Source organism: Drosophila bipectinata, chromosome 3R (genome assembly GCF_030179905.1).
Source record: "Drosophila bipectinata strain 14024-0381.07 chromosome 3R, DbipHiC1v2, whole genome shotgun sequence".
Lineage (NCBI taxonomy): Eukaryota > Metazoa > Arthropoda > Insecta > Diptera > Drosophilidae > Drosophila > Drosophila bipectinata.
Window position 1 is genome coordinate 11,672,227 of NC_091739.1, and position 14,157 is coordinate 11,686,383.

General features: G+C 40.3%; 6 protein-coding genes across 9 annotated transcripts; 4 read left to right on the plus strand and 2 right to left on the minus strand.

Annotated features, from left to right (window-relative positions):
- Window positions 1-937: 937 nt before the first annotated feature.
- On the minus strand, window positions 938-4,545 carry LOC108129893 (alpha-(1,6)-fucosyltransferase). Its single transcript, XM_017248182.3, has 4 exons — window positions 3,985-4,545; window positions 2,700-3,246; window positions 2,165-2,589; window positions 938-2,097 (listed from the first exon to the last, which is right to left on the minus strand). The coding sequence occupies exons 1-4, from the start codon at window positions 4,227-4,229 to the stop codon at window positions 1,458-1,460; spliced, it is 1,857 nt and encodes a 618-aa protein (XP_017103671.2). The 5' UTR covers window positions 4,230-4,545; the 3' UTR covers window positions 938-1,457.
- A 2,236-nt stretch (window positions 4,546-6,781) lies between these two features.
- Window positions 6,782-7,753, plus strand: LOC108129432 (uncharacterized). Its single transcript, XM_070281610.1, has 3 exons — window positions 6,782-6,843; window positions 6,906-7,383; window positions 7,436-7,753. The coding sequence occupies exons 1-3, from the start codon at window positions 6,783-6,785 to the stop codon at window positions 7,629-7,631; spliced, it is 735 nt and encodes a 244-aa protein (XP_070137711.1). The 5' UTR covers window position 6,782; the 3' UTR covers window positions 7,632-7,753.
- Window positions 7,754-8,139: 386 nt separating this feature from the next.
- On the plus strand, window positions 8,140-9,147 carry LOC108129417 (protein takeout-like). Its single transcript, XM_017247398.3, has 3 exons — window positions 8,140-8,257; window positions 8,313-8,799; window positions 8,866-9,147. Exons 1-3 carry the CDS (start codon window positions 8,191-8,193, stop codon window positions 9,071-9,073), a joined length of 762 nt encoding a protein of 253 aa, XP_017102887.2. The 5' UTR covers window positions 8,140-8,190; the 3' UTR covers window positions 9,074-9,147.
- A 565-nt stretch (window positions 9,148-9,712) lies between these two features.
- Window positions 9,713-10,620, plus strand: LOC138926748 (circadian clock-controlled protein daywake-like). Its single transcript, XM_070281950.1, has 3 exons — window positions 9,713-9,758; window positions 9,827-10,310; window positions 10,368-10,620. Exons 1-3 carry the CDS (start codon window positions 9,740-9,742, stop codon window positions 10,591-10,593), a joined length of 729 nt encoding a protein of 242 aa, XP_070138051.1. The 5' UTR covers window positions 9,713-9,739; the 3' UTR covers window positions 10,594-10,620.
- LOC108129337 (protein takeout-like) lies at window positions 9,724-12,004 on the plus strand. Of its 4 annotated transcripts, none has more exons than XM_043211992.2 (3): window positions 9,724-9,758; window positions 11,002-11,485; window positions 11,541-12,004. In XM_043211992.2, the coding sequence occupies exons 1-3, from the start codon at window positions 9,740-9,742 to the stop codon at window positions 11,764-11,766; spliced, it is 729 nt and encodes a 242-aa protein (XP_043067927.1). In that variant the 5' UTR covers window positions 9,724-9,739; the 3' UTR covers window positions 11,767-12,004. The 4 variants fall into 4 exon arrangements, with proteins under 4 accessions (XP_043067927.1, XP_043067928.1, XP_070138049.1 ...); XM_043211993.2 differs by having other exon boundaries at window positions 9,744-9,754; XM_070281948.1 differs by lacking the exon at window positions 9,724-9,758 and adding an exon at window positions 10,764-10,930.
- A 166-nt stretch (window positions 12,005-12,170) lies between these two features.
- Window positions 12,171-12,953, minus strand: LOC108129239 (uncharacterized). The gene has a single exon (XM_017247195.3). It carries the CDS (start codon window positions 12,828-12,830, stop codon window positions 12,171-12,173), a length of 660 nt encoding a protein of 219 aa, XP_017102684.2. The 5' UTR covers window positions 12,831-12,953.
- Between the last annotated feature and the right edge of the window lie 1,204 nt (window positions 12,954-14,157).

The following is a 14,157-nucleotide window of genomic DNA, read 5'->3' on the forward strand; positions in this document are numbered from 1 at the left end:
AGGTATTGCTAGGCTTTTATTTATTAAAGCACTGAACCAAACTTTTGTAAAAGGAATCTATTTTTTAAAATTGCTTTGTAAGGAAACTATTCAGTGGAATTAGTATTTTGTAAGACTGTTTTTTATCTTTTAGAATAAACTTTAGTTTAAAAGACAACACTTTTATTTTAAAGTCAATAATGCTGTAAGATTTATTTGTTTTTCCTCAGTGATTATATTGCATGTAGTCTCATAGAGAACTTGTTATGATAATGGCAGCGGGTTTTTGATTTCCTTGTAAATGCTCCGACTTCATACAAATTGTTTAGCGAATAGAGCAGTTGGCATCGAATATTCCAGTGCATCGTACTGTCGGAGATCTTGCGGATTAAGTTTCTGTAAAATGGATAGAATTAACCCTGAAAAGCCAATTAAATTTTACATCTTAGCTTCCAATAGAAAAAATGTCGTTACGGCGATGGCAAGTGCCTGATGGAATCAGCCAATGCTCTCTTGAAAAACTACTCCAAGGGAATTCCGGAGTTGAATCTCAAACCCTTCGATGTTTTGCCCCTTATTTAAAACAATCCCCTAATTTAGTTTTTTAATATTTTAAAAATTTTTCAAATAATCCCCCTTAAAAATTATCAATTTCCGATCTTCCCCATTTGGCCATCTTTTGAGACTCATAGTTCCTCCAATTTGTATCCGATTCCAAAAAGGAACACCATTCTTTGATTAGAGCATCTAGATTCTAGAAGTCTTAAATGGGGAAATGGGGATTTATTTGCCAAAGTAACGTAGTGGAAAAAGAGGGAAGTTTCATAGTGGCACCCTTTGAAGCGCTGATCGCAGAGCAATCCAGAGAAGTTCACAAGCTGGATCCTGATCCAGGATATGTTAAACGTTGCGGATAACGAATAAGTTAAGACCGGCCTTGTACAAAGCACACTGTGGGTTCTTTTTAAAACATTTTTATTTATTCCTTTTGCTATTGAAGTAATCAGATTTTGTTTTTACGTTCTCATATCGTTTTCAACTATTTTACAGGTGATAGACTATATTGCGCTTAGTGAACCTACATGCACTCCTATATATAATTATTTGTATATATACTTTGTTTCTTTGTTTTTATGTGTATTCTTGTCAACATAATTTCTTCGGCTTTCGACTTATAAATAATAAAAGACTTGTACAAATGCAGAATCAGAATCGGATCCAGGGCGTAAAAATCTAGACGTACACGAAGAAGCACAAAAGAACGGAACATACGATAATTATTCGAGACATATTATAGAGCTAGAGATATATCTGGTTGAGATTCTGGAAATGCTGAACCGAAGGGCACCGGGCGGCGTAGGATACCGGGTGGAATGCGGCTAAAGAGATTCATAGATTCACAGATTCAATCAACAACATGGCGGGCTAACCGACCAACTGGGTTCTTTTTCATTCTATATAAATATATATATATCGAACTAAACGCCAGGATAGAGCGGTAACTTGGCGGTGTCCACTTTCTCCTCCACTTTAAAGGATGGGAACAGACCGACTTGATTAGTGCGCGTGTTCTTCCCTTTGGAATTGCCGTCCCAATGATTTCCGGCCACGGAAACAAGGTCGCCGACGCGCAGCTGCAGATCCTCGTGCGAACGGGGCTTGTGGGCGATGACGACGCGGCGATTGTGCGCGTTCTGACCTCCGTAGTAGTATATGTCGTCCAGCGACTTGAAGCGGTTTGCCGCATCCGGGTACATCGTTTGCATGATCTCGTAGGCGACGCGGCAAACCTGCGACGAGAAGGTGCACACCAAGTGGTCGGACATCGAGAGCAGGTGTATGTCCAGGATGATACCGTTCAGCGATGTGTCCGTGTAGCGCGTGGAAACAGATGCCATGCGTGCCACCTCTGGATCGCCAATGATCTGGTACTCCGGATACTTCCGTCGCGCCTCCTCAATCACCAGGGCATCGTCCGAGGCGAGAAAGATGCGACGCGTGACGCTCGTTCCGTTCACCTCCAGTGTGCGATAGTAATCCTCCACATGGGTCATATATTCATCGACGCTGTGGCAAGCCGCCTCAGTGCCAACCTTGTCCGTGCGACGCACATGAACGCTGGAGAAATAGAAGTCACAATAGCAACATAATACTTCCTTCTTCCTTCTTAAAGGATCTTACTCACCCGACAATGGGACGTTCCCATCCCAAGTTTCGCATCCCGGAGGTAAGAAAGTCCCGCGTCGTTGTCTGCGGACGGAGCAGATATTTGAGGAACTGGCCGACCCACCAGACAATTGGGTCGCCGTGTAAGCGCTTCAGACGCGGTGCCAAGTCTTCGGGCACGGCGAGCGGCAGGTACGGGGGTCGCGGCATTAGCGAGTCAATAATAGGCAGGACCAGCACCTGGGTGTTCGGCTTGCCGGGCCAGTTGTACGTGTTGGCGGTGCCCGCATCATGACAGCTATTGGAGACCGGCTGGAAAACTTCCTCCCAGCCGCCTTTGTGGTAGCGCCAGCCGCGGGATTTCAGAATCAGCGTCCTTTCAGTGGCGTAGGCCACGATAAAGCAGTAGACTACGTGATGCAGTTGACATCCATAGCCACAGCCCTGGAAGTAAAGGATTGAAGGATTAGTTAAGTTATAATAAGCATAATTATGGATGTGCTTGGATAATAAAGAATAGATAAATGAATCAGGATAACTCTTTCATTTCATACCTTGTTTAGCTTGCAGACCAGCTTGCGGGCATTTTGGCAGTCCTTCGGATTCTGCAGATGGTGCAACCGGCGCTGCACCAGGTCGCTGAGCTCTTTGGCCTCTCTGTGGCGCCAAGCCTCATAGCCATCCGACCGCCGCAAGCGGTCCATGTCGCTCAGGAGCGACCGTTTGTGCTCGGCGCCCTGCAACAGCACCTGGTTGATGGTCTCCTCCAGATCAGAGTTACTGTGCCCGGCGGCCACCGCCTTGCGTACCTTGCCTAGCTCGCTGCTAAAAAAGTTCCAGATCTCGCCGATATTCGTCTGGATGCGACGGCGGGTGAACTCGTACTCTAGACTCGGCTCTATCTCGCCATGCTCCCCCACGTCCACAATATCGTTGGGCGCCGCCTCGGCCACGTTGTTCCACCCTCGCAAATCCGCGGGCGCCGACTCAAACAATGCCTCCGGTTCGGGTCCGATTCCGTCCGCCGAGTTCTTTGTGTTTTGGGCATCATTTTCTAGCCGCTGGACGAGCTTTAGGGCACTCTGTTTGTCCAGTTGATCGCTGGAAGTGGAGAACACGCACATAACATGGCGGATTGGGTGAGTAAGCAGCTTATCGTATGTAATCTGTTGGCGTGGCATGAATAATTAACCACGACACTGCACGACAGTTTTAACTCAGTCGCGACTCTCAAATGGCGAGTGCCATTTACGTTTTCCATTATTTTTCGAAATTACTAAACACGGTCTTTTGGCGGGGTATCCGCCTCCAAACTTTGATACAAATTTGTGATAAAATGCAACTAAAGTTTTTAATGAAACTGTGAATTCAATTTCCAAACTGTTAAGTGAAAAGGGAAAACCATAACTCCTAATTAAGCTAATTGATCTTATTTGCCCTCACAGAGTTCAATGACCGCTTCAGCTTGTTTTTAAGGAAAAAGTTCGAATCAAAACATTTATAGCCACGAAACAGATGCATTTATACATGAACTGCCTTTTATTCCATCTGTTTAACATTAAAAGCAATAAATTTTAAACAAAAAATAGTTTTTTGCCATATGTTTCCTGTTCTTAGTGCAGTGCTAATGGATTTCCTAGATATGCCTTGTACCGTGAATAGAATGAAAGGAAGCAAAAATACAGAAATACGAGCAAAGTGTCCTGAATGGTCAAGAATCTATGACTTTTTAAGGTTCTTCCTGTTTGTTTCTTTCCTTTAAAGACCGCTATTCCAATCGGAAGACTATCAAGACTATCTTTTGTCATTCCACTGCCAAGTCGCCAGCCTAACACTTACCTCATCAGCTCGTCGATGAGCTGCTTGAGCTCCTCGTTGCGCTGGCGTGTGTGCTCCAGCATTTGCAGCGCCTGGTTGATCTTTCGGGCATTTAGCTCGCTCTCGCCGGCCGCCTGCTGTCCCTGGGTGTTCGTCAGTTTTACCACGAACACGTACACCAGTGCCACCCAGGCAAGGACGAAAAGTTTAAGGGCGCTGGCCCATGAATTGGGCGAAGCACCGAACAGCTGCCGTACCAGCAGCATGGCTGGATGTTGAGAGGGTCCTTGTTGAGTTGGACACTATCCTTGGATTAGTATATGCTTAGGGGAGTCACTGCTGCAGCCACCGCACGCTGTCCGTTGCATAGTCCCTTAGCTTCGATCCACTGACCAGCTGCCAATACGGATCGTTAACATCGTCGTCATTAAGGAGGCTGCACCGGTGTGACGATGGGATTAGCCTGATCGGCAGTCGTGGCACTAACAAATTGGTGCGAAATCGTCAGCGCTTGTATTTGTTGTTCCTGTGTCCCAGTGTTTTCTTTTAGGCAGTGCTGTCAGGCCTAGTGATGTGACAGCCGTACTATTACAGCGATAGTTCTAGCTGCCGATAGGCTTATCGATAAAAATACCAACCAATAAAATATCGCACTCTTAAGCGATATATATCATTTGTTTGCAAAAGTTTGAAAAAGCTGAACAATTTTAAAATAATATGTTGGGGAAATGTATAATTAAAATTTCATATGCTGAGAACTAAAATAGAATTGAAATTGAAATAGATCGGTATTCATTTTATAAAAGTTTTTGGGTATTTTTGCTTAAAACCAATTTTCAGTTGGATACAGGACATACAAAATTTGTTTATGAGCAATACAGATCTGACTATTATCGTCAATCAATAGATAAATAAAAATTAGAAGGAGTACTGGGTGGACTTCGAACCACAAGTAACGGCTGAGATGAAGCTCGAATTTACTAAGCGATTAAATTCCATTTTCTCAGCGATTCCCTACAAAGATCTATTTCTATAATTTCTAGAGTTTTGATAACTTCAAAGTCTAACATATATTTAATTTGCTCGTTTGCTATTTTTCGCTATAATAATAAACATTCTACAATGCTCTCGTAGCCCAAAAGCTTTGTATTGAAGTTGTATTTTAGTGCTAAGATCAGGTAATGCTAATTGTAAAATTCATCTTGACTTTAACAGACTTTTAAAAAGGAATTTTTTTCAGAAAGCTGACCAGTTTTTTTTTTAGAATTTTGAAAGACTGGTTCTGTAACAGGCAGTGGCGGATTTAACAGGTGGGCAAAGGCGCGCTTGCCCACTGGGCCCCCCCGACGAAAGGCTTTCAGGGCCCCTCGTGCTGAAAGTTACACCTTCGATTTCTTTTCCACAAATCTGCATCAAAATCTGGGAACAAAATATTTTAAAGATTTTTTGCCAAATTTTCTGGGCTGTCCCCTTCAAAATGTGCAAAATGCATGGGGAGCCCCGTATGACCCACTGCGAAGGCCATATCTTAGGAAATATTCATCCGATTCTTGAACGGAATACCTTAAACGATTTGTGGATCGATTCTTCATAAATCTGCATCAAAATCTGGAAACAAAATATTTTAAAGATTGTTTGTCAAATTTTCTGGGCTGTCCCCTTCAAAATGTGCAAAATGCATGGGGAGCCCCATATGACCCACTGCGTAGGTCATATCTTAGGAAATATTCATCCGATTCTTGAACGGAATACTATAAACGATTTGTGGATCGATTCTCCATAAATCTGCATCAAAATCTGGAAACAAAATATTTTTAAGATTTTTTGTCAAATTTTCTGGGCTGTCCCCTTCAAAATGTGCAAAATGCATGGGGAGCCCCATATGACCCACTGCGTAGGCCATATCTTAGGAAATATTCATCCGATTCTTGAGCGGAATACTATAAACGATTTGTGAATCGATTCTCCATAAATCTGCATCAAAATCTGGAAACAAAATATTTTAAAGATTTTTTGTCAAATTTTCTGGGCTGTCCCCTTCAAAATGTGCAAAATGCATGGGGAGCCCCATATGACCCACTGCGTAGGCCATATCTTAGGAAATATTCATCCGATTCTGGAGCGGAATACTTTAAACGATTTGTGGATCGATTCTTTATAAATCTGCATCAAAATCTGGGAACAAAATATTTTTAAGATTTTTTGTCGAATTTTCTGGGCTGTACCCTTCAAAATACCATTCAATGTACCCTGAAAAAATTTTGCCCACTGGGCCTTTTTCCTTAAATCCGCCACTGGTAACAGGAGTTCATTACTCTCCTAAATGTAATATTTAATTAAAAATTGTTTGGTTCAAAAATCGATAAAAACAAAGTTTTTTAAATTTGATATTAATATCTGCCATTTAATATTAATAGCAGACTAGTTCGCTAATTGAAAGTGAAAATTCTCACCAGATGCTGTTAATGAAGCTCTATTAGAATCACTTATTAAATCTGATATCCGATGTCAAGTATTGGCGTGGGTGTAAGGGATAAAAAGTAAAAAGTAGATGATTTGAATAATTAAACAGACAGTTACTAGCCCATCACGAAAATTAGTTGGTAACTAGATAGTATAAAAAGATAAAAGATAGAAAAAAAAGATCAAAATCAAAGCCGAAAGCTGCTCCTTATAAATAAACTTCTTCCCTTAAAATGCAACAATTAATTTAGGTGATTCACCGATTTATTCACTTAGAAGTTTATCAAGCCAGTTAAAGCTCAGAATCTATAAAATATAGAGAGCTGTAGAACCTGCAACGATTATCAGTGATCGTAATGCATCTGAGGTGGATATGTCTCGCACTAGTTGTTCAAATAATTGGAGGCAATCAATTACGTAAGACTTGATTGTTGATAAAATTTATGCGAATACTTTATTGTTTTGCAAAATTCCATCAGCTCCGGATATTCAAAAGTGTCGTTATGAGGATGAAAAGTGCCTCCTGCGAACCAGTAATGCTGTGATCAAGCGTTATGGAAAAACAGGTGTTCCGGAACTCTCACTGCCACCTTTAAACGTTTTTAAAGGCAAGAACAGTGAGCTTGGTGCGGGTGATCCCAATGGATCCCTCTGGTTTAAGTGGTTTCTGACTAATCATTGGGTTTATGGAATCGAAAATGTTACTATCTCCCGAATCCGTGGTTTTAAGACAGACCCTTCCCGATCCCAGGTGGAGATTCACGGAAGGACTCCCAGCTTGCGGTCCAAACTTCACTTCGAGTTCTTATCGAAATTTCTTAGCTTACATGTGAATGCATCGGGTGAGGCAGATGGCGACTTTCAGAACTTTCGGTTCATTACAAAATTCTCGCTCTCACCTGAAAAAGAAGGCTTCGTGAAGATTTACAATCTGGACTTGAGAATTGAAATAGATCGGTATGTATTCCATGAAATGTTTTGTGTATTTTTGCTTAAAACCAATTTTCAGTTGGATACAGGACATACAAAATTTGTTTGTGAGCAATACAGATCTGAATGTTATCGTCAATGAATGGATAAATAAAAATTGGAAGGAGTACTGGGTGGACTTCGAACCACAAGTAACGGCTGAGTTGAAGCTCGAGTTTATCAGGCGAATTAATACCGTTTTATCTGCGATTCCCTACAAAGATCTATTTTTATAGATTATAGTTTTTTGATAAGTTTAAAATATACCATTAACAATGTATTTATAATTTGATATTATTTTTTGATATAATAATAAAAACTCTATAAAGCTCTAGTAGCTCAAAAGCTTTGCGATGTAGTAATGTTGTTTTATTTTAGAGTTAGATCAGGTAATGCTAATTGTAAAGTAAATCTAGGCTTTAATTTATTAAAGCACTGAACCAAACTTTTGTAAAAGGAATCTATTTTATAGTATTAATAAGGACTAAAAATTAGTTATTTTTTAAGACTGATTTTAATTAGTATTTTCAAGACTGATTCGTTAAGAATAAACTTTGGTTTAATAGACAATACTTTTATTTTAAAGTCAATAATGCTGTAAGATTTAATTGTTTTTCCTCAGTGATTATATTGCATGTAGTCTCACAGAGAACTTGTTATGATAATGGCAGCGGGTTTTTGATTTCCTTGTAAATGCTCCGACTTAATACAAATTGTTTAGCGGATCAAGCAGTTGGCATCGAATATGCCAGTGCATCGTACTGCCGGAGATCTTGCGGGTTAAGTTTCTGTAAAATGGATCTTTTGAACTATCTTTTGATTGGGTTTCAACTTTTTGTGGGCATTTTGGGCCAAGCTTTCCGTAATAGTTTTTAATAGAATTATATTTGAACATTCTATTAATTTTTACATTTTAGCTTCAAATATAAAAAAATGTCATTACGGCGATGGCAAGTGCCTGATGGAATCAGCCAATGCTCTGTTGAAAAACTATCCCAAGGGAATTCCGGAGTTGAATCTCAAACCTTTCGATGTTTTGCCCGTCAAGGATTGGCTGCTGGTAAATGATTCGCAGGTGGGTGGTGCCTGGTACAGCTTCGAGCTTCTCAACCAAATCAACCTCGGCTTCGAGAATACCACAATAACCCAGATTCGGGGCTTCGATCGTGATCCCACCTCCACCAAAATTGAAATCCATGGAAAGATACCCCGGCTGACCTACAAAGGAGATTATAAGGCCAAGGGCAGGATGCTATGGTTTGTGGAGATCAATTCAACAGGCACATCCAGCTCCGACTTCCTCAACTTCGAGTTCGATTTGACCCTGAAAGTCCGGACGGAATACAGAAACAATAAGCGATATATTAGGATATATGAATTGGTGCCAAATATCCGGCTAGAACGGTGAGTTGGATTTTATCTTAAAGACAAACTTTGTTTAAAATCTGTTAAAAATTATTTATCTCTTAGCTGGATTATGTGGCTGGATGACTTCTTTCCGGATAACTTTGATTTGACCATTGCGATCAATAATTTATTCAATCACAATTGGGTAGAGTTCTGGAATGAACTAGAGCCGGGAATCCTGCGCTTATTTGAAACCGTTTTCCGGAGCATGATTGACGATTTATTCCACAATGTGCCCTATGATGACCTGTTCCTGCCCGATGAGGATTGAAATAATGAATAACAATGTAGTTAAGTTTATAAAAAGACTTTTAAAATAATATAAATATAGAAATACCTAGATAATTTGTGTTTCTAAATACATATGGTATGTGGAACGGTTAATATTTTTTTCAGTTGTGGGTCATTAAATCAGGTTAATGCATAGATCTTTTAGAAAGCTTTACTAGACTATCACACTATTACTAGACTATCAACAGTAACTAGCAAAGTAACAAGTTCAATTTTTATAGTCTTCATTAAGGGAATTTACAATATTATTACAATATATCTTCTATTAGATATTTTCCAGAAGGAATCATAAGAACCTTCCATAGGTGAAAAACCTATTGCTGTAATTGGTGTTTCACCTATGGAAGGATCCTCTTCCTTGACGAAATATTTGTTTATTTTAGAACACTCGATTGTCTTTGTTTATTTAAGAAGGAAATCATATTGAAAGTTTGTAACAAATTGCTCAAGTTGAAAATGCAAATGCCATCTACAGAACTTTTAACCGGTTTTAAGGCATCTGATACATTACCAGGTTTCAATCGTACTTCCACAAAACAGATTCTAATGCGAATCGACGGTTGAAGGCATTGGATGTGTAAAACAATTAAAAAAATGCGAGACTTTATACTCACTTGGCTGGGCCTCCAGTTTTTCGGGGCGATAAATGCTCAGATGTTGCGTAGGTAACAAAAATCAAATAAGTATCTCGGTGATTACGAGTTTTTGTTTTCGATTATTTGGAAACCTTCAGCCAAAGAAATTTCAAAATGTAAGTTTGGAGATTCGCAGTGTATCGTCAGATCTATGAATGCGCTGATACGAAAGTTCCCCAGAGGAATACCTGATCTGGGTCTCAAACCTATCGACGTGGTGGACATCGAGGACTCAAAGTTTTGGGACGACGAGCGAGTAGGAGCCTTCTGGATAAATACTTTCCTATACAATCAGGTGAACTGCGGATTCGAGAACACGACCATCACAAAGGTGAATGGCTTCGATGAGAATCCGACCTCCAGTTTGATAGAGATTCATGGCTGTATACCTAGTCTCGTCCACAAGGGTAGATACTTCTCTGAAGCCAAGATTACGCTCATCAGGCTAAACTCTTCGGGCGAGTCCTTATCAGACTTCCAAAACTTTCGCTTCGTCCTCAAGCTGAAGGTGATAATGGAGTACCGGAATAACAAGCGCTATCTGAAGATCTACGAGCTGACTCCGTTTGTCAACATGGATCGGTGAGGACTGATTCAACTAACCATCTAGTACAACTAACTAGAAGTTTTATTCGCTAGGTGGGTTTTCTGGTTAGATAACTTTTTTGCGGACAATACGGATGCCACAATAGCCATAAACCAAGTCTTCAACAAGTACTGGGTGGAGTTGTGGAACGAACTGGAGCCCAAGAATTTGAAAATCTTTGCCAGTGTATTTCGTAGTATCTTCGAGGATGTTTTCGCGAAAATCTCCTACGATGATATGTTCCTGCCGGTCTACAAAGGTTCAGAAGTGAACGATTAACATCTTATTTGTAAAAATTAAAATATATACTCCCTAACTTTGGAAAATCTTATTTTACATTTTGTACCTTTGATAAGGAAGTGGCATAGAATATTTTTCAAGTTAAAAATTCAAATTACATCAATAGAGCTTTATAACCGGTTACAGAGGCAGCTGATACATGGATTCATAACCAGGTTTCGACGTTCCTCCAGCAAACAATTTCAATTGCGAATTGACGTTTGACGGCACTGGATGTGTAATAGTAATACTAGAAAATAATATAAAGAAATGCTCGACTTGGTATTTACTTTACTGGGCCTTCAGTTTTTCGGGGCGATAAATGCTCAAATGTTGCGTAGGTAACGATTGTTAAAGTAGTCTTAAGTGATCACGATCATTTATTTTCAATTATTTGAAAACTCTCAGCCAAAGAAATCCCAAAATGTAACTTTGGAGACTCGCAGTGCATTGTCAAGTCTATGAACGCGCTGATACGTAAGTTCCCCAGAGGAATACCTGCCCTGGGACTTAAGCCCATCGACGTGGTGGACATAAAGGACTCTAAGTTCTGGGACGATGATCGGGTAGGAGCCTTCTGGCTCAAGTTTTTTCTATACGAGCAGGTGAACTATGGATTCGAGAACACGACCATCACTAAGGTAAATGGCTTCGACGAGAATCCCACCTCCAGTCTGATAGAGATTCACGGCCGGATACCCAGTCTCATCCACAAGGGTAGCTACTTCTCCGAGGGCAGGGCGTGGCTCGTTCAGATGAACTCTACCGGCGAATCCTTTTCGGACTTCCAGAACTTTCGCTTCGTTCTTAAGCTGAAGGTGATCATGGAGTATCGGAACAATAAGAGATACTTGAAGATCTACGAGCTGAATCCGTTTGTCAACATGGATCGGTGAGACCTAACATGTAACCTTGAAGTATAACTAATTAGGAGCTTTAATCTCAAGCTGGGTGTTCTGGTTGGACAACTTTTTTGCGGAGAACACGGATGCCACGATAGCCATAAACCATGTATTCAACAAGCACTGGGTGGAGTTCTGGAACGAACTGGAGCCCCAGAATCTGAAAATCTTCGCTGGAGTATTTCGTGGCATCTTCGAGGACGTTTTTGCCAAAATCTCCTACGACGACATGTTCCTGCCAGTCTACAAAGAATCCGAAGTGAACGATTAAAATCGAATTGTACAGCAACCGCATTCCAGTTTTATTGAATTTATGGAAGGACAAATATGACTATTGCACGCAAACCGGTTGAATTAGCATTAAATATGTTAGTCTAGTCGGTTAGGTTATTGTAAATAGTTGAAAAGCTTTTCTAATAGCCGGTTCTGAGCAGTAGCAATCGTATTAATTGTTTCGTGACTTGACAGTTTTAATTTGCCAAATGAAGTGATGAGAAAGTATTACCAGATAGATTACGTTGTGGATTTCTTATAAATTTATTTTGAGCTCAAAATTGTATATTGTGTAATTCTTGCAGTCTCTATAAATATTTATTCATCCTATTAAGTAATAGTTGACACTGCACCCCTTCAAATGTCATCGAGAACCGGTCAGATTCCGCCTCCAAGCTCTCCCTAATTGAATTTTTCTTTCCCAGAGTTGTGGAACTCTCCATCGGCATGGAGCTCATCGTAGAAGATGTGATCGTTGTAGGATTCATCGCGATGGTACATGTGCTGGAATCCCTTGGAACTGTTGCCTCTCTTAAATCTTCGATGATCGGCAGACAACTTCAATAGCTTTTGTTTCCGGTGCGGACGTCCCAGATGCTCGAGCGGGGAAGACAACTTCTCTGGATTCCTATCCTTGCCAGGATTAAACTCTTTATCCCTTTTATGCTGGCGTTTGGAGCGCTTGTGGCTACGCCTCATGGCCGGAGGTCTTAGAGGTCGGAGCACAATCCGGAAAGGGACCATGTGGAGACGCTTTTTGGACCTCGATTTCTGCTTCTTTTTCCAAATATCCTTGTACTGATCCACCACGTTGCACGTCTGCATGTCCTGTGGCTTGGGTATGCCCTCCTCTAGCTTGGGAGGACATTGAAGGACGTAGAACACCTCCTTGCCGTCAAATGGGTGGGCTAACTCCTGAGACTCGTATTCGTAGTCGGTATTTTGAGCAAGCAGTAGCTGATCCGCCGGCACCTTGTAGTAGGCAAACATATTCCGCTCCACCACTATGGCCAAAATACTCAGGTGCTGTAGGAGGCCCAAGGCCAGTGCCAACTGCCACATTATCGCCACTCAACTGGTTGCCATCACCTGGTCCGTCGGGTTGTTTATAAGCTTATTGATTTTCAGGCTTGGCTGACTGCTTGCATAAATGTGGTTTTCGGTTTTCGGTTTTGGGGGTTTGGGGATTGGGGCTTAGTCTTGCAACTCTCAAGTTCACTGAACCAGCACCCAAAGCACGAGACACTGGATTCCCCGACCTAGGCCTTGATGGAAATAGCAAATAGCCAAACTTTTATATCCGGAAGTCATGCGAGAAACTGTTGCTCGTTGGAGACATTCACCCGGAGCTACAGGTGGCTTGGCTTCGTTTTTGTTTACTTGACACATGTTGCACGCGCCTGCGCCTAGGGCTGCCATAAACAGGGGACCAAAATTGTGGCAAGTATGAATGATTATCTCTGATTTGGTTGGCTTAGTAGTTTCCCCTGGCAAACTGTTGCAGGGAAAGTGCAACAGTTCTTGGCGTGATTGGAAATCATTTGATGGAATTAGAGTAAGTGATTTGTGGCCGGTGGTTTGAGGGCCGTTTTTGGTTTTCAGGTTGCATGTTGCAAAATCAATCACTTTTTCGCCATTAATTTTGACATCAAATTGGGAATTATTTTGTGAGAGTAAGAATCGGGTATAAAGATTTATAAGAAAAGTATATTTTTAAAAGAAAAAGGCATATAAATAATGGCATTGTTAGGATTCCACGTGCAACATTTTAAGCGCAATTTTAAAGTTGGTTTGCGCATGATAGCAATCGAGAAAAAGCTTTAGTTTGGTAAATATTCAATAGAATTAAAAAAAATATATTTAATAAAATAATAAAATTAATTAATAAAAAAAGCGCCCTCCTCCTCGATTCTCATAGGTTGCACCTAAGCAGCCTCGAAAAATCGGGAAAACCTTTTTATTTTTTAGAATTTTTGTTTGCCGCTTTTGTTGTAAGTTCTGGTTGTTGTTGTTTTTGTTGTTGTTGTAGTTTTTGTTGTTGTTGTAGTTTTTGTTGTTGTTGTAGTTTTTGTTGTTGTAGTTTTTGTTGTTGTAGTTTTTGTTGTTGTTGTAGTTTTGTTGTTGTTTTTGTTGTTGTTGTTGTAGTTTTTGTTGTTGTTGTAGTTTTTGTTGTAGTTTTTGTTGTTGTTGTAGTTTTTGTTGTTGTTGTAGTTTTTGTTTTTGTAGATTTTGTTGTTGTTGTTGTTGTAGTTTTTGTTGTTGTTTTTGTTGTTGTTGTTGTAGTTTTTGTTGTTTTAGTAGTTTTTCGTTGTAATTTTTTTTTTGAAATTTTTGTTGTAATAATAACAATAATTTTTTTTAAATTTTTTTTAGTTTGGTTTTTGTATGT

Bases quoted from the DNA above. Each gene is read 5' to 3' on its own strand.
- LOC108129417 (XM_017247398.3), top strand. From the start codon at position 8,191: ATGGATCTTTTGAACTATCTTTTGATTGGGTTTCAACTTTTTGTGGGC. The intron at 8,258-8,312 runs GTAATAGTTTTT...TTTACATTTTAG, and splicing joins CATTTTGGGCCAAGCTTTCC to CTTCAAATATAAAAAAATGT. The intron at 8,800-8,865 runs GTGAGTTGGATT...TTTATCTCTTAG, and splicing joins CCAAATATCCGGCTAGAACG to CTGGATTATGTGGCTGGATG.
- LOC108129239 (XM_017247195.3), bottom strand. From the start codon at position 12,830: ATGTGGCAGTTGGCACTGGCCTTGGGCCTCCTACAGCACCTGAGTATT.
- LOC108129432 (XM_070281610.1), top strand. From the start codon at position 6,783: ATGCATCTGAGGTGGATATGTCTCGCACTAGTTGTTCAAATAATTGGA. The intron at 6,844-6,905 runs GTAAGACTTGAT...AAATTCCATCAG, and splicing joins AATTGGAGGCAATCAATTAC to CTCCGGATATTCAAAAGTGT. The intron at 7,384-7,435 runs GTATGTATTCCA...ACCAATTTTCAG, and splicing joins TTGAGAATTGAAATAGATCG to TTGGATACAGGACATACAAA.
- LOC108129337 (XM_070281948.1), top strand. From the start codon at position 10,864: ATGCTCGACTTGGTATTTACTTTACTGGGCCTTCAGTTTTTCGGGGCG. The intron at 10,931-11,001 runs GTAGGTAACGAT...GAAAACTCTCAG, and splicing joins GATAAATGCTCAAATGTTGC to CCAAAGAAATCCCAAAATGT. The intron at 11,486-11,540 runs GTGAGACCTAAC...TTTAATCTCAAG, and splicing joins CCGTTTGTCAACATGGATCG to CTGGGTGTTCTGGTTGGACA.
- LOC138926748 (XM_070281950.1), top strand. The intron at 10,311-10,367 runs GTGAGGACTGAT...TTTATTCGCTAG, and splicing joins CCGTTTGTCAACATGGATCG to GTGGGTTTTCTGGTTAGATA.
- LOC108129893 (XM_017248182.3), bottom strand. From the start codon at position 4,229: ATGCTGCTGGTACGGCAGCTGTTCGGTGCTTCGCCCAATTCATGGGCC. The intron at 3,247-3,984 runs GTAAGTGTTAGG...CTCCACTTCCAG, and splicing joins CTCATCGACGAGCTGATGAG to CGATCAACTGGACAAACAGA. The intron at 2,098-2,164 runs GTGAGTAAGATC...CTATTTCTCCAG, and splicing joins TGGGAACGTCCCATTGTCGG to CGTTCATGTGCGTCGCACGG.